Source organism: Asparagus officinalis, chromosome 8, assembly GCF_001876935.1.
Source record: "Asparagus officinalis chromosome 8, Aspof.V1, whole genome shotgun sequence".
Classification (NCBI taxonomy): Eukaryota; Viridiplantae; Streptophyta; class Magnoliopsida; order Asparagales; family Asparagaceae; genus Asparagus; species Asparagus officinalis.
This window is the reverse complement of record NC_033801.1, coordinates 11,612,692-11,634,288: the sequence shown is the minus strand read 5'-3', so window position 1 is coordinate 11,634,288 and position 21,597 is coordinate 11,612,692. Positions and strand designations below refer to the sequence as shown.

Below are 21,597 nucleotides of genomic sequence, written 5' to 3'. Positions count from 1 at the left end.
TCGTGTCAAAAGCAGTGGCGTCGGTGACATCGTCTGCTGCCTCATCTTCTCTTCAGAGTTCATACCTCAGCTTCCAGCAGGGCATGTGTATATGTGTGTTCACATGTGTATCATGAGCGTGAACAAGAGCGCGGTGGTCCAGGGGAGAAGATATATAGAAGAGTAGTATTAATGGCTTAATCCCTATATCTTACCATAAACAAATATTTTGATACCTATAATATGGTGAATGATTTGGTCCAAGGGGGGAGAATAAATTAGATTAGAAGGAAGTAAATATATAATAATACAGCTAATACTTAGATTTTAGCGTGTTTTATATGGAAAGTGGTGACCACCATTCTTAAAAATTGTCATGTTTCATGTCTTTTGCTCGGTAGACAATACAAAATGGGTGTGCGTTTACCTTACAACAAGACTAGTCCTCAGATTGGGTCATGACTAAGCAGGCAGATAATCAACCATAATATTTTTAAAAAAATAAGATAAATACAAAGGAAAGGGAGAAAAAAAAAGTGTCCCTTTCCCTTGTTGTGGGTTATTACATAGAGTGAGTAATACTAGTATACATGATGTTATATTTAATATTATATTATTTAATAAATTATATATAAATATTTTACAAAGTTATTTAATTGCACTATGATTAAAAAATTATTAATATAGTCTAGTGGATGGCCAAATAATTTGAGAAAATAAAAAGGTGCATAGTTAATGAGAGGTTATGGATCATTAGTTTTATAAATAATGATATAATTTAACATGGGTATTCTTTTTTGTAAGTAGTATAGGTTTTTCCGTGTCTTCTGTTATTATAAATTTATAAGGTGTCAATATTAAGGATCTTATGCATATACACCCTTCAAATGTGTCATGTTTCCAAATTTACCCTCCAAAAATAGCTGTTTGCTTAAAATAACACTACAGGCACACCCTTAGCCACACTCTCAGCCACACCCCCTCACCTGCTACAGTGTAGGGGGCCCCACCTGAGATTTTTTAAAAAATCTCAGGTGGGGCCCCCTGCACTGTAGCAGGTGAGGGGGTGTGGCTGAGAACTTTTTTGTTTTTTGAGTAATCCATACGAGCTCTCAAGCTCCTCCTCTATAACCTCGCCATCCCCATCACCTTTTTCTCTATATCTAACTATAAAATTAATTCATTTAATTAAGGGTATAGCATAAAACAAAACCAGTGTGGGAGATTTAAGAGGTAGATTAGCAAGATATCTAGATTTACAAATTCGATAGATTTTAGGGATATATATGCAGGAAACTCCGAAGAATAATTTTTCAAAACAGGCCGATTTAGCTTTTTATTTTTCAAAATCGACCGTTTTTTTTTATTTATCAAAATCGACCCGGTTTTGTGATTAGCAGGTTAATCACTATCCTAAATAGTCGGGGTTGCCAACCCCGACTATTTAGGAGGGTGTTAAACCCTAATTAAAGGCTTTAAACCCTAAAAATTAATGTCCTAATTAGTCGGGGTTGGCAACTCCGACTAATTAGAATAGTGATTAGCCTGCTAATCACAAAACCGGGTCGATTTTGATAAATAAATAAAAACGGTCGATTTTGAAAAATAAAAAACTAAATCGGCCTATTTTGAAAATTTTCCGAATATTAATGTCATGCTTCTCGTTGGAGACATGTGAATGAACTCGTCACATGAAGTCTACATAACTTGAGCTATACGGATCCCATTAAACGTAGAAAATTCAGTAGATCTCGTGAGACCAGTCCCCTCCATATATGGATCCTGTCACCTATAAAAAGTAGTAGTGAACATACCATTATCTTATTGACAGCCGCTGATTGTTGATTTACTTAGTAAATCGTTATGATTCAAGTATAATATTCACATCCCATGAATGACACTCATTCCTAATTTGTTCTCCAAGTATAAATTACAACCACTACCACCCACTAAATAAATCAACCCACTAAATAAATCAACCGTTATTAATAAAGTAGTGATCCCTCCGCTTCTTTTTTGGTAGCTTAGAGAATCCAACTTGAACGAGCATATTGCTTAGTCGATTTCAGTTTTTAAGCTAAACCTGAATCATTTTTATTAGTATAAATGCTAAGCAAAATTTAACTAAAATTTCATTCGATTTATAAAACCAACAAAAAGATCCAACATGTCAGAAACCAAATAATTCAGTTCATAAATGCTGTATCACAGGAACCATTACATGCAACGTTAGTTGCATTTTAATTGCAATAATAAAGTAGTTCCCGTCCTCAAGGGAAGCAAGGCAAAAAGAAAAGAAAAGAAAAGAAGCAAGAAAACCGCTTTATCCAGATTTCCCCTTTTTATTCAGCAAAGTAATCTCTCATGTTGACATACAGTAATAACTATAAGAGGGAATGCAAAACTGTACCTTTTACCTACATAGACCCTGAGCCTGCACAAGGACCGTTGATACAAACATCAATATAAGGGCTATCATGCAGTCAAAAAATTGTTTTCATTTCATAGATAGACTTAATTGCGCACAGTAATACATTCTGTAGTTCTCTTTCAAAAAATTTGCATGTGCACGCACACAGGATGCTTACATGGATTCACTTGATCAATACAAACAAGCAGCGGTTAAGGGGACCAAGATCACAGGAGCTTTCTTCGCCTGCGCATACTGATACGTGATTGTAGATCAGGAGGGACGCTAGCCGCTGAGCTCGGATCTCAGGTCAAAATGAATGTATTCATAAGATCACGGTAAACAGCTTCAAACAGCCTTAGCCCATGCTATTTGATGAGAACTGCCAACCAAATTGCCCTCACACAATATACAACATGTATTCCACAACAAAGCACAGCTCTTGGGCTTACCGGGCCAAACATCACGTCATAAGACAAGCAGGCAGAATGGCATCATCACCCCTTTCCTCTTCTGAATTAAGAGAGGGTAACTACTGCTGCAAGGAATGGAGCTATGTACAATTTACATGTATTGAGCCAGCCACTGTTTGCACATATCAAGGACTGGCAGCGCATTTGCATGTAAGGCCTGCAAAATTAGCAAAAACATCAAAGGAAATGTAAACATATACAGTTTCAGCAAACGCCTTTGGCGTTGGGGACATTTGCTTAGCTATGTACAACCTTATTTTTCCTTTACACATATGGTTGGGGGTTTAGTCCCTTTATCCTCAAAAGAAAACATCAAAGGAAACTTCTAATGATGGAAATGACTTATGTAGTGACCCAGAAACTTGCAACCCATGTTTGTTGCTTTGGTAGCTGTATCCATTATTCTTCTACTGCATATTTCCTAAAATTGTATCACGCTGATAGAAAAAGAAATTTTCTGCATCTCGTTGGATAAATTTTTTTCTAGATGTAGAAAGAAGTGAAGGAACTAAAATATGTAAAATTGTTTTGACAAAGTGATTGAGACTAGACATCTTGTCTGACATCTAAGATATAGTGTATTTTTTTTTGGAAAAAAATAATCAATTTGATAGAAAATTTCTTTCATTTACATATTAATGCACCAAAATATGTAAGGTTTGCAATACATCAACATAATAGATTTTGTTACAAATAATAACGTCAAGTGTATTTGAATCCAAGCTAAAGATCAATGGCAGGGGAAAAATGTGTGTTTCACATGTTTACCTTGATGATGTACATGATGACATGAAAATTGGGTAAGAATAACACATGAAAATTGGGTAAGAATAACACATGACAACAGATGAAAAGATAACATAAACCGGGTAGGGTATAGTATATAATTTACAAACAAAATTATATGGTTCATGCAACACTACCTGATGGGCAACATACTGTACATCAGCCACACTTCCGCTCCTGGATGCAATCTGGAAGGCACTCTTCAGACGGCCACAGACCACACATGCCAGTACTTTCCTATCGATTTCAAGTAATACAGAAAATACATAACTTTTTAAATATTAAAAATGAATATATAGCTTTCAAACCTCAACATACAAAAATAATGACCTCAAATATTCATCTTATTCAATACATGATTTCTATAGAAGCCTTTTAGTAGATTATCTGATGTTTAAGAGTAATTAGAAAGAGCGGCTTTTCTGAGTACGGAAGCTTCGCTGTTATATGTAAATCTTGTCTCTTTCCTGGGCTGCTGTTGGAAATCAGCTCTAGATGGAAGTTAGAAGATTAAATTTAGAAACAATAGTTGGTTGGGGACAAGGTTATTTACAAGAAGGGAACAGCAAGGAAACACAGAAGGCTAGTAGAAGGAATCACTAAGTGGCAGAGCCAGGAACCATGAGATAGTGGGGTCAATAACTAATAATGGGGCAAAATTAAGGCTATGCCTCAAGAACAACTAGCATTTGGATCAATTCAAGGCAATATTAAAGCTCGGTCTCAAGAACAAGATAATTTCAGTGTGGGCATTTGCCCACACATCACTATATGTGGCTCAGCCACTGGAACCACTAAATGTATTATAATACAAAGAGCAGAGGAGGAGGAGAAGGATGATAGATTTTCCGCAGGTAACTATAAATCAAAATAGGAAAGTAAATCACATTCCCAAATCAGTCTAAAATCAAGCAGAAATTGTTAATGTCAGAACTCTAGAGTTGTGGTGAGGGTTGAGGGTTATAATATAGATTCTAACATATGCTCACAGAGATTGAGCGCCTTGTTCATGGACCTAACGAACACAACAGTATCTTTTTTTAAAATTACATTAAATGTGCGGCTTTTGGGATTTGAACCTAGGTTGCTTTGGTACCATGTTAAAGGTCCCTTCCACCAAAACTTCTGAGTTCAGTAAGGGTTGAGGGTTATAATTATACATTCTAACAAAATCAATGCAAGTCAAATTATTATTAACCTATTCAAAAAAGTAAGCTAACTAACATTAGTTACATAAGAGTCTAAGACCAATATTTTCATGTTAATTTTATAAGCACTGCTGTCTTTATAGAAAAGGATTTTCTGTTCATGTATTTACATACTATCTATCTAGTAGCTCATTAACACACAGAAGAAAGATAATTTAGTTTTGTGGAAGTTAAGACAGTAGTTGCAGAGAATGTTAGAATGTAGGGACAAGGATCCTGCTAAAAGAATACCTAAGAGAGATTCTACAAGAGGATAAGAAATTAAGAATGCTTCCGGCTAGGTTAAAGCAGGTATGATGAAATGGAGATGCCCCCGCTCAGCCATTCTGATCATTAATTACCGAACGCAGAGGAAGATTTTGTAGAGCAAAAGTAAAAGACATCTATATCCTATGTGCTACAACGATGGGCATCAAAGTCCATCCACATGCATAGAATATAGATAGGTATCTGGTGACTGCAATTAGTAAGCAAGAATATTGTTTTAGTTGAGGGGAACTGGGGAACCAAATCAAGAAGGATCACACCAGATATATGTAAATTTGTAAAGTTGGAGAAAAATAGAAATATAGAGGATGAAACAGATTAATCAAACTTGCTGATGGTTGGATGTTTCCTATATTAGAAGGGCACCAACAGGTTTAAAATGGAAAACAACATATATAGAGTGATTGTGTCAAGACTCCCCTCTGATTTATCCATGTAAAGAACTTGACATTAGTTCATCAAGTGTATATGTCAAAAGAGCAAGTGCTATAGAGAGGCATGTGGAGCATATTTTATGACGTGTTCGAAATACTCCCCCCTTTATGTTATTAATTCGATTTTCTTCATAAAACATAACGGAGTTTCCAACGTAAATATTAGTTGTCATCTTCTTGCTTGAATCCAGTTACAGAATAGGTGCATGAGCTCAAACAGCGATGCAGTGAGGCAGTACATGCTAATTGGTCTCGAATATGTATGACAGTAACCTCTTAGCTCTACAGTTGTCAGCTGTAAAAGGTTTCTCTAGCAGAAAACATTCCCATGCTCCACAAGTGACACTATCATAATCAACAAGAACGAAGTCTGAAGACATGGCCACAAAATATAACATAGGATAGGAAATCAATACACCGGCAAGAAGTTAAAGAGGTAGAAGAAAAGACAATGTTGAGAGATGGATAAAGAGGTAATATGCTAAAGGATGAATTAGTGATAAGTGCATCTGCAAGAAAATTAGGTAGCCTTGACAGTGTGAAAGAGTAACTTGGGATGGTTTGGGTCAGTTGGAACGATGATCGCCCAGTGTACTAGTTAGGAGAGTGACATACACACATTTGATGGACTAATAGAACTATGATTAGACAAAAAAAAATGTAAGGTGGAGATAGCTAGTGAAAAAAGGCATACACCTTACAATTTGATAGAGAAGAACCATTAACAGAGCTGCATATAGAAAAGAATTCATGCACTCGATCAGATGATAAAGGTTGTTTCGAGCAATTTGTGAAGTGAGATGATGGTGACGATCAACACATATTCAAAGGAGAAGAAACGTCACAAATGCTGTTTGGCTTCACTGTGACATAGATCCTTGATAACTGCAAGGACACCATAGTCAAAATCCTTTTCACATTCATATCTGCTGTTTCTGTTTCGAAGGCATCCTTGCACTCAGAAAGTTTACATTATACATGAGATTTTACTCATTATCTTTTTTAATTCATTATTCTTCGAAGGCGGAAACATAACTATGTTCTCAAGTACAAATATAACTATATCACCGCAAACTCAACATTTCATAGTGATCTCAAGCTTTCAAATCTAATATTCATAACATGCTCCATGTTTATGGTATCAGGTTTTAACACAATCATACAAGCATCTAAATAATAGTTATTACTTCATGTTCCTTGGCTCAAGAATCTGTGAAAGATATAATCATGAAATACTTGAAAATAACAGTACCTGTGGCTGCTAATTAACATGTCTATGAGACGGTCAGGCCTTTCTTTGTGCTTGTTGGCATATACATTTATGGCAGCACCCAGAACCTATGAACATAGCAACACTATTAAAAAATAATATATGAAAAAATTGTTTTGAACATCTATAAATAACTCAGTATACATGGGCCATGATTCAAGCTCAATCAAAGAGTATATTCACATAACAATAAGAATCTTTTTTTCTGATTAGACCTTTGATTTGTATAAAAATAAGAATCATACTTCTCAATGACTACCAAAATTCTCTTTTTAAGTTAAGCCTCTCACAAACCATGCCATTGAAATTCATAAATGAAAACGTTTAAGGAATAAGTAGCACACATGCTAGTTCATCAACCAATAACTCAAACTTTTGGGAAGAGTGCTTGCTGATGTTCTATGAAAGCAGTAGGCTTCAAGAGGTCCCAGATTCATATCTGTTCATCCATAAATTTCGAATTCCCGAGTTCACCCGAAACCTTTCAATGATGCTTGAAGGCACACGTGAGGAAAGTGTTCAGTGTCAGTTTTGTGCGGTATACATTGTTAGACCACATCGCAATGGCTTAAACTTTTGGATACTGAGGTTTCCAAGTGGGAGCATAACTTTACCATTAGTAACAAGCTGGAAGTATGTGGTTTTAAGAGTGAAAGTGTTTTAAGCACACTGCAGGAAATGAATGGTGAGGAATTTTTTGAAACAGTAAATCAAGTAAGAAGGAATAGGATAACTGAAGATCTTTCCAAGACTTTCATATAAGCCCCACAAATAATGGCCACAGCGCAGGTACTAAAAGTTCTAAATAAAAACAAAGGTGGCAAACAGCACTTAACTGCGATTGAACCTAACAAACATATGTGAAACAAGGGATGTGAACACAACACGATCTAAGCACAACACAATTCTCAAAAGGTAAGGTGAGGTGACTACAGCAACATGATAAGACTGTTTAATATATTACATACAAACATCACTGTGGATGTGTATACACGAAGTAGCAGTTAACATGTAGACACAACCAAAGCATATTCCTGCACAAGCATACATGCCTGCAGATCTTAAGCACTAACCTCTTATATCCATTGAATAACCTGATATATCTTAATTTGTATCTCCAACCATATCCCACATATGTTATTGTTTTCTGCAAACTCACTACTTTGATGACCTTTTTTAAGTGAAAATACCCTTTCAATATATAAATATAGTGAATGCATATCTCACAGGGTAATGAATATGAAAAAGTATTTCAGAAGCGTTGAAAACGTGTTCGAGAAGTCTCCAAGAAATGTCAATAACGATAGATTTAAACGACTTGCACACGACTTTTATCGGCACTAACACGTTCTACACTATATATCTAACAATTGCCTTGTTTGGTTATCTATTGAAGGAGGGAGAGGTAGAAGGTGAGATGTGGAAGGAGGAGGAGAGCAGGGAGGGAGAGGGAGGGTTATGTGTGTGTGATATGGAAGGAGGAAGCAGAGAGGGAGAGGGAGAGGGAGAGGGAGAGAGGGGAAGAGTGAGCGCGCACGTGTGTGACTTGTGTGACCATATATCTAAACAATTGCTTTGTTTGGTTATCTATTGAAGGAGGGAGAGGTAGAAGGTGAGATATGGAAGGAGAAAAGCAAAAAGGGAGGAGAGTCAACACACACGCACGTGTGTAGCCTAGCTCAACACACACGCACGTGTGTAGCCTAGCTCAACACACACACACACGTGCGCGCGTGTGCACACACGAGGGCTCCTCCAGAAAGGATTTGGAAACAAACCCTTCCCTTTTCAATCTAATTATAGGCTATCTAAATTGAAAATAAATTGCACTCAGGTTTAACAACACTTAGACCGTTCAAAAGTAAGAAAACTAAACCTCTCCACTTTTATTACCTCAGCATCAGTAGTAAAAAAAAAAAAAGACAACCACAACAAGCAATTGCCGTTTGCTTTTGTACCAATAAAAAATGTGTACAACTGATTTGAAATGTTGTGATCATGAACAATGGTTTGGATTCTATTTCAGCAGGCCATAGGCCAGTTGATGAGAGCAAAGTAAAAACAAAAGAATTTCACTGTTCATTTATTAGGCAATCAAAATGATACGAGGGGTGAAGAGAATTTGCACATTTGCATTGCCTACGGTATACATTAGACAAATGCCTGACATGGCCCCAATGTGCTAAATAGACCCAATTCAAACTTTCTTCCAAATGGGCTGTGGTGATCATTCTTTGAAAGATAGAAAATTGTTGCAAAAGAAAGAAGCAAACAAAGTCTTATGGTGAATAATGGTCATCAGTTTTCTAGTATACATGTACGATAATGAGACTTTAAATATTCATCCGCGAATAAAAGCGCTGAACTATAGTCACCAGTTTTCTAGGACCTTAAGGAACAGAGGTGTCTAGTCTAGTCATCACTTAACTGACCGAACAACAAACATTACCTGGTCCCAGTCATCTTCATCTATTGTGCCTTTAATATTCCTGAAGAACTCAGTTAATTGACTGCCTTTCTTTCTTTCTGCAAGGGATGCTGCTACACCAGCATAAATATCAACAGCTGTAACAGTTTCCGCACAAAAATGCAATAGATATCAGCAATCCGACATCAAGAAAATATTCTTAGGGGGGAAATTAAAAGTTGAGTTTTGATCAATAATAAAAGAAAATTGTCATCACCAAAGATAAAGATGACTACCAGGAAGGTTAAATTGATATATCACTTGGAAAGCCAAATCAAAATGCTTTTCAGCAAGAGTTTCTGCAACCTCACACCTTCTCCTGCAAAGTAGTTGGAAGAAGGAATATACATTTTTATGAGAAACATGATGAAAATCTTGAAATGTTCATTTCAGTCTTTTATTCTGAAGTACTACCTATATAAAAGAGCTAGGCTGTCCTTTGAACTGGAAAACATCTAAAACATATATGCACATACAGGGCCGGAACTAGGAATCTATAACAGTGGTGTCACACAAACACACGCACCCCCCCCCTCCCCCCAAACAAAAAAAAGGAAAAAGATATTACTATTTTTCTTTATAATCGGAACTTTAATGAATACAAAAAATAAATTTTAACTCAACGTAATTATAATTGAACAATTGTTGCATAATAGGCTCATTCGAAATACTACTACGTACACCCTTTTCAGTTTAAGTTACTAATTAAGTTGTGGTTTATCCACCTTGTCATATTTTTTCTTTTTAAAAAACTGATGATAGCTCTTTGACATATGGTATCTCGGAATCGAACCTTATAAATTAACCAGTCATCTTTGTACAAGATCACTTTATCTAGGCTTGGCCTACCAAAGGTTAATGGGCTACTCATTGACCTAAATGGTATACTTTTGTAATTAAAATCATAAATTAACCTATGTAATTAAGTCATTAATTAACATATGTAATTCATTCACATATAAGAGGATTGTGTCACTTGACACCACCCTCTTATATGTGCCTCTTGCCCTGTGCACATAAGCAAATGATCACGCAATTCGAGAATTGTCAATGATCTGCGCATAGATATGGTAAAATAAAGATCTATCCTTAGTTGTGTCGAATGTTACAATAGTAAAAGTTAACTGCCAAAAACTTTTAAGGTTACTCTAAAGACTTGCAATATAGGAGCAAATATAGAGCAGCCTATGGAACATCCTAATGTACAAAAAGAGGTTCTCACTGTCTTACAATTATACAGGTACTTGCTTTCTTGATTTTAACGAAGTAGCCTCGAGCAAAACTACCACTATGGAAAATTGTGGAATGATGTCAAAACAGAATAATACGAAGAAAACATGTTTGCACATGGTTAACCAATCTAGTTAAGGATCTACAACTTCCTAACCTTAACACTTTGACACATCCATACAGAAGTTATATACATTACTAATACATGAAACTTAATATTTATTTCTGTGACCCTTCAGCAATATGAAAGCACACTCAATTTAATTTATAGGTCTAAATGACATGCAGGATTCCAAACCTGAAAGTTTCAGGATCACTTGGATGTCCGAAAAGAGAATGCTTCCACTGAGGCCCATCAGCATCATTGAGGGATTTCACAACATCAACCTGCAATTTGTTTTAAACTAGCATAAGAAAACAATATTATTCAATAACAGCTGATGAAACAAAAGCAAAGACTACTAAACTGTTGTATCTTATATGGTTATATAATTTTTAAGCATTAAAAACAAATTCAACATTGAGAATCATAATTTATGGAGCTATAGTGAAAATCAAATAGATAAAATGTTAAACTAATTGAACACATAATATACTAGTCCATGTATTGTGGACTTAACCCTATTTGCAATTGTTTATAACAGACATTTTGAGTGCCCAGAAGAATATAGGAAAAACAATAAAAAAGGAAAATTTCACTTAACCCTCCTCCCCCTCCTGAACTTTGGGGGTTTTGCAGATGACCCGGCTAAATGTTTTTTTATTCCACTTAGACCCCCTAAACCTGTCTCACTTCACCCCACCAATTTAACACCGTGAACTTTGACGGATGACTTGTCAAGCACATGACAGAAAAGGATGAAAATGCTAACACGCGCACACACGCACAAAAACAGATACTTCCTCCAGCAAAAACAATGTTCCCTGTTAGTTTGAAACCAATGCTTTGGGTTGCAGTTGTTGGAGTTCAGTTCTTGAGAAGAGATGGGTAGTGTATGTTGAAATTTTCAACTGCATGCTTCTTTGCGTGGTTGCTTGTGGTCTCAGGTAAAGACTTGGAGATGGTGGTTTTGGCTTCTTCGTTATGGAGAAAGATACAGGTTGTAGGGGTTAGGCCCTAGCGGAGTGACCTTTGTTAGCCAAGGTTTGTGTGGACTCTGTTTTGTTACTTCCCCCTTTCATCCTCTCTCTGATGTTGGGGGGAGTACTCTCTGTGGGTACATTTTTTGAGTCAGTGAAAAAGATCTTCTTACTGCCTTTCCAAACGAAGAGAGAGTCACAAAGAAGAGAAGAAGAAGCAAAGGTGACACCTAACAAGTGGGAGGGGAAGGGGGGATCTGGTTTTTTGGTTTTTTTTTTTCTTATGGGTGGGGCGGGAGGGGGGCGTGCGGAGGGCTTTGTATGACGCCTAACAAGTGAAAAGTATCTTCTTACCGCCTTTCCAAAGGAAGAGAGATTCACAAAGAAGAAGAAGCAAAGGTGGCCTAACAAGTGGGAGGGGAAGGGGAGGTCTGGTTTGTTGGGGGATTGCTTTTTTTTTGTTGGGGGGTGGAGGAGGGTTGTGGGGGGTGGGGAGCTTTGTATGAAGGAAATCAAAAACTTCATCTTATTGTTTTTTCTAGAAAGGGGGCCTTTGTGAGTGGATTGAAATTTGGGGGTTATTTAAAACAAAAACAGCATTCTGGTCATTTTACAATTAATAAATCCTAGAATAATCAAAGGAGTCAGAAAAATCAATACCATTACTACAATCAAAATTAACAAGGTAACTTTTAGCCCAGAAGAGTGCATGATGTAGGTCAAAACTTTCTATTGAATACAAAAGAAACAGAGAATTAAAGCTTGTCTATACTATGAAAATGATCAATATAGAAAAGATCAAGTTATTCTATGGCTATTAATTGACAACAGAAAGACAAGAAAGATGACACCATGGAACACTATCAGAAAATAAATTCAGTAATACAAAATAACACTTATTCATGCAAGCATATTGTTACCTGAATAGCAGATCGAGCTGACAATTTGACAAGCTCCTCTTCGGTGAGCTTAATTTTTCCACGAATAGCCTTCGGAACAAGTTTCATGGTTTCACCAGTCCTATGCCGTGCCGATAATCCTTCTTCAAAGTGTAACTGTGTCAAAACAACAAGATATTAGCATGGGCAAGCAGAAAAAGATTCCAAGAAACTGTAATACATGTCCACATAGATAGTTATCATTACTAGGAGTTACGTCTGGGTTGGGTATGTGTGTGTTTTGTTGTGTAAGTTTATCTGTGTGTATGTATATGAAATATATGAAGAGTCTATAATCGCTTTAGGCAATTAGTGTTAAATTCTTTACTAGTTAGGCAAATCCTTTCTTTCTGATTCTTTCCTGAATTTTCTTATTTTCAAATTAACCCCGGCATGTTTTGCTGCTAAATCCCATAAAACTTGAACTTCACCTTGCAGCGTCAATCACTATTCCAACAACATTTAAGGCCTCCTACATCATCATCGGTATACATATGCTTTATATATTCAGTAACATCATTTCAGTGCAGTTTGTGTTCCTTATATTAAACTCCAAAACCTAGAATGAAGTTAATTACCGGTTATTGACCAAGAACAGCCAGGTAGTTTGAAGGTAGAAATAAGAGACGGTGCTGCAGATTTTATGCACTGCACAAGGGCACCCAGAAAGGCCGATCAACTAATTTAGAACTAGGAAAATAAGTGTTAAAAAAGAACTGGTAAAAATACTTGACTTTCTGGTGCATCCAACTCCTTCAGAAGATCAAGTTATCTACAAGTTCTACAGTTTCTCTAAATTATAACCTCCTTTCCAGAAGTGGCAAGCTTACCTTTGTAAACATGAACAACCACTCTGCTAACAGTTAGTAAACATCCAAAACTCTGTGCAAATCCACTTCGCGACTTCCCATATACCAAAGAGTAACTTTATAAATACTTATGTGCCTGGAATAGGTCAGACACGTCTATCACGTCGTGTGTGCCTTTAGATCTTCTGTGTTGTTGTATCCATGTTGGCAAGTTCATGACCATACAACATAGATTGGGGACGATAGGTCATAATAGTCAAATGTTTAAGTGCCTAGAGTGCATACTTGGGGTTAGCCATCATTATAGGGATGATGATTTTATATGTCTACTTCAGTAGATTTACATAAGATCAATGCCCATCAACAACAGAACTATGTTCACCACAGAGGAGGCTCTTCTTTAAAGTCTGCGCATTTCATCCGTTCGTATAATGGGAAGGGATGTGTTCTTAGATCTGCTATTAGGACTTAAGGGATAAGACTTCGCTCTGGCAATTAAATGTAGAGAAAGAAAGGCTCTCTTGATGCTTTTCATTAAGGTAGCCATATTCGACCAAATTATCGTATCATGTGTATTTCTCTATACATGTTATATCTTCCGTGCTTCAATGCAAAGATGATGACTGGTCATACTTCTGCACTTCATAAAAATCCTGATAGTTGGCCTACGAAAAGGTGCCAAATATATTCATTTACTTCATGCCCTAAAATTGTTACTGAAAATTTCAAGTACATATGAAAGATGTAAAAACATCAAATACAATCTTCATAAAAGACAATAAGAACATGTAGCCTATAATAACTATTGAGATTTTCTATGGAATTGATGTCATTGGCCCATTATACAAAAGAAAGCATGTGAATTGCACGATGAGTCATAAGTTTAAAATTGCACCAGGCTGAATGAATGCATGCCACTACCAACCATTAGAATTAGGTAACCTTTTAGTTGTAAAATTACTCAGTTACCTCACTTGCTGAAACTTTACCTTGGCATGTTCCAAATGATTTACAGCTTCCTCCTGAGAAGATGAATTCATAAATAACTGAATGCAGCAAAGGCCAGCAGCAACATGATCCCTCCTGATCACCTGAACCACCATGTAGTGTTAGCTCCAGGATCGAGTAACTTCGAAAATAGTAAAACCAAACTATCAAGGAATCAGTCATATAAACATATTATATCATCTAGAAGATTATAAGTTATCTAATAAACAAAACATGTGAAGTTGCCAAATTTCATAAGAGGAAAAGGATGCAAGGAAACCTGACGGTGCAAGCAAGTGGGAAAAAAATGGTTATACTTGATGCATAATGTGATTCTCGAGTTATATGCATACATACGTCGGGTATAACAAACAACAGAAATTTAGACGCTATGGCCTGCCTCAGCAGTAAGTGGCGGAATTGGCTTATGGGGGGTCCAAGGTCAAGTTTGCATATGAGTTGCAACGATCAAAGTGGTACAACAACAAAAACCTAAGAGACGCTACTTCCACAATGAAAAAGCATTTCAAAGAAAAATACACCATTATAGTATTCCTATATGCTGCAAATGTGCTGTCTGATTACATATGTAATGACAGATGGCAATATTTAGGTTACGTTGATATTCAATAAGTAAATGACACATACCAGAACCAAACATTTGCTACTGCTTGACCTATATCTGCAAGTGCCTCAGCTCTATTTACCAATGTGCGCCACTATATTAACTTTGAAAGCCCCTCTTAATTCTTTTCAACTCAACAAGCAAAATTGATCGGTGCGTTGCCGCGGCATTTGTGTGATGAAATCCAAAAATAATGGTCAAGTACTTTGCTTAGAAAATTCTTTCTTAATTTGTGGATAAAAATGTTTTTAGGATTTGCAATATAGGTAAACTAGTGTGAATGAACAAAAAAATTGGTCTAAGCATTTGGTTTTTTAGCTTGTCAACAAAAATATTTTTCAGTTCTGTATCATAGATAAATTAGTGCAGGAAAATTTTAAAAAATAATGATTTAAGCATTAGGATAATTCTAATGTCTTTGGTAGTTGTATTGTAGATAAAGCCAAAAAAAATATTTTAAGCATATTAGTGCAGAGAAAGCCAAAAAAGAAAAGCTCATGTTTATTTAGAAAAAATATTAGCTAAAGTATTTATACGATACTAATGACTTGGTAGTCATTACATACGCAAATTAGTATGGAGAGAAGGGAAAAAATAAAATAGATGCTCGTTTGTTTTAGAAAGAAATGCTTATGAAAATTAGTCCCTCACAACTTCAATACTTCCATATTAGTCCCTCAAATCTCAATAATTGCTTACTAGTCTCTCAAATTCTAAGGGGTCTTACAATTTGATCCCTTAATGATGAAAAATAATTCTTAGTTATGATTTCTCTCTAAAACTCATCTAGCTCATAAAAATTTATTTACAGTTTGGTAATCTAAAGTTTACAGCTTTTAACTTTAATACCAAAGGTTTTTGGCAATTAGATGCCTTAAAGTTCACACCATTTTGATTTTGGTACCTCAAAGTTTTTTCTTGACGCTTTTGTTAAGACAAAGTTATATATCTTGTTAACTTTGATACCATTTTTTTTTTTTTTGACATTTTGATACATCAAACTTTTGCTTAAACTTTAGGGTATTACAGTTAAAAAATGTTAAAACATTGGGGTACCAAAGTAAAAAAAAATTGGAAGCTTTAAGGTATGAAAGTTAAAAATTGTATAAACATTTGGGCAACAAAGTGTCAAAAAAAAGTTTGGGGTATCAAAGTTAGAAAAGGCGTAATTTTTTGGGTATCATAGTGTTAAATAAACTTGTAGATATCAAGGTTTTAAAATAGTGTAAACTTTAGAGTGCCAAATTGCAAACAACTCTTTAAAAAACATTAGATGATGGTATTTTGGACATTGAGGGGTAAAATTGCAATAAGACTAGGATTTGATGGAGTAATGAGCAATTATTTACATTGAGAATACTGATATGAAATTATTGAAGATTTGAGGGACCAATATCTAAACAATGCTATGTAAAAATACCCTCTAAAAATGCTAAATTGCAAATAACCTTTTAAAAAATATTAGATGAGGGTATTTTCATCATTGAGGTGCCAAATTACAACGATCTTAGAATTTGAGGGACTAATGAGCAATTTTTGAGATTTGAGGGGCTAATATGCAATTACTGAGAATTTGAATGACTAATCAGCAATTACTGAGATTTGAGGGACTAATATGCAATTATTGAAGATTAGAGGGACTAGTACGAAATAATAACCTTAATTTTAAAAAATAGGGTTGCAGAGATTCGAACCTACAATCCTTGGGTTGTTTATGTGGGCTTTAACTAACTACGACACGCTTCGGTTAAAAAAGTTTTCACCAAAAGATAATCATTAGAAAAGTTACTATTCATTTCTACAGTAGCTACAGTACTAACCCCAATAACTTTAGTGTATATGTAAATAATGTCTTGAAATCTCAGGGTTGTGACTTTCGATGCAGTAACCTTTCTTACAGCAGTGGAAGAATTTGAGCCAGAACAACATCAGATGCTTAAACAAACATGATTCTATTACTGAATGCAAATAATCCAATAATAATGACACGTTTAACCATGAGGATCTACCCATTTACCATGTGGTCTAACAGTTCCTGACCTACATCAGACAGGTTAGAGAGAAAACCTACCAACTTTGCCACAATTCAGTGGCAAACCGCAATTCAGTGGCACATATAGGTGCAGATGAAACAATTACCCTAACAATAAGCACTTTATAGCCTGTAAAATTATGTAGAAAATATTCCTTAAAAATCAGTTTGTTTTTAAAAATATAGTAAAGATGAATTTATACAAAATCAAATAGCTGTCATGAGTATATAAGGATAACATGCATAAATGCATACATACATATAGCTCAATAATTTAGACATTTGAATGTGTGATGTCCATATTTGTATATTCCTTCAGATATGGAGCAAAAGATCCTGTTAAAAAATTATGCCCAAAACCACATTCTCGCTTAAAAGTAAAAAAAAAAAAACATGCATCAAGTGAAAAATAAATATAGACACGCATCACACATCCAATCTCTTATGTCCTCCTGTGCAACTTATACAAGCTAGTACCTCCATCTACTATGTTTACAAAGAAACTCATATTTATGCCTGAGAATTTTTCATAATGCTAAAAAGCTGACTTGAGGCAGAGTATCAATAATTAAGTTTGCTTGATAATCATTGCGAGCCAACGAATCATAATTTTGAGATTCTGGACAAATGCTTATCTAACACTTTTAACAAGTTATTATGTATTTGAATTGAAAAGTCCTGAAGGAGCTTTCAGTACCTGAAACATGTAAAGGTAATTGAAATGTCTATGTGTTTCACAATAGTTGCATATCCGGGCAAGAGCAGCAGTAATGTATTGGCTCACTGTTACATCCTGTGATGCAGCCGATGCATTACTTGCAGATACTATGTCTTCCAGAACAGACATAGCCCCATAGCTAATGCATAAATCACATAAATCATCAATACTTCCATAATCAGTCGACAAAGAGTCAGCCCGTTGTGGGGAAGAAGAAGTTGCAGTCCCCTGTGGTACTTGTTGCGGGACAGAAGGCACTCCATTTGTAGGAAAGAACAGCAAGCAAGCATCAGCATATCGACCGTGCCTAAACATGAAACCAAGCATTTCCTGACGAGCATACTGCAAAATTTCATAGAGAAAAGGATAAGACAGATGAAATAGAAGGGGCAGAAGAAAAAGTCGAAATGCTCATAGCCTACATTTTCCATTGATAAGAAGCTAGAATTAGATATTAATCAAGAGTGGGAGCTAATCATCCAGCCTGTTCGCTATCTGTTTGAGACTCACGAGAGGAACACGAAAGTTTTGAGAAATTTGAGGAATCTTACATTTTAGCCCCTATTATTTATGAAATTACTATTAAAGCAATTATCACTTGTGATATTAGGAGTTTTTTTCTTTTTGTTTGATGGATCAGGTGTTATGAGAGTTCTCATATTTGTATTTGTATCCCTCCATTTTGGAGTTTGTTTCATTAATTTCTTCTTAAGTAAAAACAGAGGAGATATGCTCCATTGGTTTACCTCAAAAAAATTACCCCCTTGATTTTATTTTATTTTTATTTTTTATTTTTTATTTTTTGGATTTTCTGTATGTAGACCTCTTAGCACATTTGCAAAACTACCCCTCAAATTTCAGGACTTGTAAACTTACCCCTCAAACCTCAGTTTTGTAAAGCTACCCAAAATCATCAATTTTGAAGGGGACAAATTCCCAAATCAACAAACCAATTAACTTTGATAGGCTAATTTGTAGCTGTGATGTAAATAGTCAACTATTTGTTCATAAAATCCAACAAGGTTTTTGATTTTGGGGGTTATTTTTTTAAAGTTGATGATGTAACTGTAGTTTGCAAATATTGAGACTCAGATTAGAGAGTAGTTTTGCACATAGAAAAGGGAATAGTAACAATTCGGCATTTCTCACACACACACAAACACACACACATACAAGAGAACATTTATTTCTTAAGGGGGCGCCAGAGCCCCTTAGGCACCTACCTAGCTCCGCCCCTAGTTTGGCCTCTGAAGTAAGAAGCTAGAAAATGGGAGGAAAAAACAAGACCAATATTTATGCTAATAGTTAAAGCAAAAAGTATTCGTGTGACCTGTGAAGTAATAACCAAAAAGAATGCAACAAAGCTCTTAATCAGTTGATACATCAAGACAACAATAAAATGTAGAAGATGGCGATTAAGGAATTATATTAACTAAATTTCACAGAAGTAGAATTAATTCAAATAAAAAAGTTCATAAATGCATGTTTTTTGGGCTATGATAAATCTATACTGTTTCTTTGTGCCATGAAATATACTCAGTACCAGAATAACATCATTATACAGAAAATAAAGAAATATGGAAGGAACTTCATGGAATAGAGATGAACAAAAACTGAAGAAATTTAATTTGTGATCATGAAATGTTGAATATTTTCCTACATCAATCTCAAATTCAGTTCTAGAGTCATGAGAAAGACGGGTGTTCATTCTCACATTTCTATAAAATTACTTAACTCGCTTACTTTTTCAAAAGATTTAAATTAACTTTTAGGATCTATGCACCCTGTGTGTGCCTAGTTAGAGGTGAGCCTTTGAGCAGTCGGATGGTTCCTCAACAAGTCAACAGTGGCCTAGAGGTCACCGGTTATTCACAAAAAATGCCGCTTCAGCGTGTATATGGTAGGATTCATGTTCCATTTCCTTTTAGTTGCACAAACCCGATCCACTAGTAGAAAAATACACAGTTTCTGCATGTAGTTACTGATTTATCAAGTATGATCTAATAATAAAAAAACATCTTTCCGATGCTAGTTGAAGGGGTGAATGTTACTTAGAAGTCATGAAGCTTACTTCTTGTAGATAGTAAATACATTCACTATATCGAATATTATCAAGATTGCTGCGTGGCCCATCATCAAAATCTGAATTGGAGGATGCAGAATCACTATTCCTAGTCTCGTAAAATTGTCTGGACATTTCAGAACGTGGAAATGTAGATGGCATGTACAGAACATTGAGGTACGAATCAGCTGAAAGAGAATCATCAAGTATAGTTGGCGCACTTTTTGCCAAATGTTCATACCTGTTATATTAGTCAACCATGAGGTTAGTACAGAACAAATCAAGAAGCTCTGCACAGGGAAGAGAACTAGAAAAGTAAGACAGGAAAATAAATAAAGTCAAATACTATATTACAAAAGAATAATCGAACAAAACCACCTGCTTCTAGACTATCATAGGGAAGGGTAAGGGAACCCAAACATTCAAAGTGAATGTCTCAGAGTTCTGGAGTCTTTTTAGGTCCCCCCCCCCCGCCCCCCCCCCCCCCCCCCCTCCCCCCAAGAATACAGAGAAATGTCTAAACATAGCTGTTTGGTACATACCAAATCAAATATTTTATGTAAGGCAAACAGCCGACAGCAGGATTTGATAAATACATGAATACCAGTTTCACATCAGAGGGCAATTTCGCTCGGATTCAGTTATATTATATATTATATATATATAATATATATATATAATATATATATATATATATATAAATATATATATTACACATACATTTAAAGTTGATGTTGCTAATTTGGGGGGTTAAAATAAGTAAATTTCAGCTTGGATTTAGTGGAATAAAAATTTTAGGGGGGTCATGTGCAATAACTTCTAAAATTCATGGGAGGTTTAATTGTATAAAAGAAAGTTCAGGAGGTTTTAGTGCAGAAAACCCAGAGTCCAGGGGGGTTTTCTGAAAATAACCTGTATATTTATTTACCATTTAAGAGAAATGAACTTCAGACTTTCCAAAAAAAGGGTTAGTTGTCATTAACAAAATCATGATTTTCTGGAACAACTAAGTAACTTACATTGAGCGGACAGATGAGACATGAACTGGCGGACTCCCTTCAATCATATTAATAATCTCCAAAATTACCGGTGAGGCATCATCTTTATATAACTGAAGAGCTTGTCTGTCAAGCACCAGGAAAAAGCAAATATATTACTGTGAACTGTCACAGAGAAGAATTTATGCCTAGCTTTAGAAAATTAAGATATACTGATAAACTCTGATCATCATGAGGTGATAGAGACGGGGATACAAAATTAAGAAAAACAATAATGAGGGAGAATGTCTTTAGTGATCCTTATTATCTGTGCTTCTTATCCACAACCGGATACTGAAAAGTGGAGCCTCAAGGATTTATTTACCAATTGTGACTCTCCAACATGAAGAAAAGTTCACATACTCACTTAGAACATCCTTTGGTAGGTTCTATAAAGCACCAATTGTCACAAACAGTTCACCACTTATTGTCTAACCCTGTCTTATATAATTTAGATAAATCCTTACATTGTCATTCTTAACCTATTAATCCTCTACTGAATTAGAAATCTCGAACAATATCGAAAATTTCTAATATGCAGAACAAGATCAGAAGAAGTGCATTCTCTTTAATTCCAAGAATGTATACTGCCTAGATCTTTTTTTGTCTACCAAGATGTGTATAACTACATATAACGTATGACTTGATATTCAAGGAGAATAGATTTCTTCTGGACTGAAGATTCTCATTTGTACAGATGCACTTACTTGAATTTAACACGAGCTTGAACATAGTGTTCCATTCTAATCAAGGCATGACCCCATGCATTCCAAACAGGAAAAGCA

The 21,597-nt window shown here is 35.5% G+C and overlaps 2 protein-coding genes across 2 annotated transcripts in view; both read right to left on the bottom strand.

The window, feature by feature from the left end:
- The window catches only part of LOC109822785 (potassium channel KAT3-like), a 6,363-nt gene extending 6,223 nt beyond the window's left edge, over positions 1 to 140 (bottom strand). Inside the window, 1 exon segment of the mRNA XM_020389029.1 lies at positions 1 to 140. Within this exon segment, the coding sequence (XP_020244618.1) occupies positions 1 to 63 (63 nt within the window). The 5' untranslated portion in view covers positions 64 to 140.
- The window catches only part of LOC109822786, a 45,161-nt gene continuing 26,021 nt past the window's right edge, over positions 2,458 to 21,597 (bottom strand). The window contains exons 26-37 of the mRNA XM_020389030.1: positions 21,520 to 21,597; positions 20,795 to 20,899; positions 19,785 to 20,016; positions 17,693 to 18,055; positions 14,341 to 14,442; positions 12,525 to 12,659; positions 10,823 to 10,911; positions 9,531 to 9,613; positions 9,277 to 9,392; positions 6,810 to 6,895; positions 3,786 to 3,885; positions 2,458 to 3,019 (exon numbers count right to left, since the gene is read on the bottom strand). The exon at positions 21,520 to 21,597 is cut by the window's right edge and continues 14 nt beyond it. Coding sequence (XP_020244619.1) covers positions 2,954 to 3,019; positions 3,786 to 3,885; positions 6,810 to 6,895; positions 9,277 to 9,392; positions 9,531 to 9,613; positions 10,823 to 10,911; positions 12,525 to 12,659; positions 14,341 to 14,442; positions 17,693 to 18,055; positions 19,785 to 20,016; positions 20,795 to 20,899; positions 21,520 to 21,597 — 1,555 coding nt within the window. The 3' untranslated portion in view covers positions 2,458 to 2,953. The remainder of the gene's footprint in view (positions 3,020 to 3,785; positions 3,886 to 6,809; positions 6,896 to 9,276; positions 9,393 to 9,530; positions 9,614 to 10,822; positions 10,912 to 12,524; positions 12,660 to 14,340; positions 14,443 to 17,692; positions 18,056 to 19,784; positions 20,017 to 20,794; positions 20,900 to 21,519) is intronic.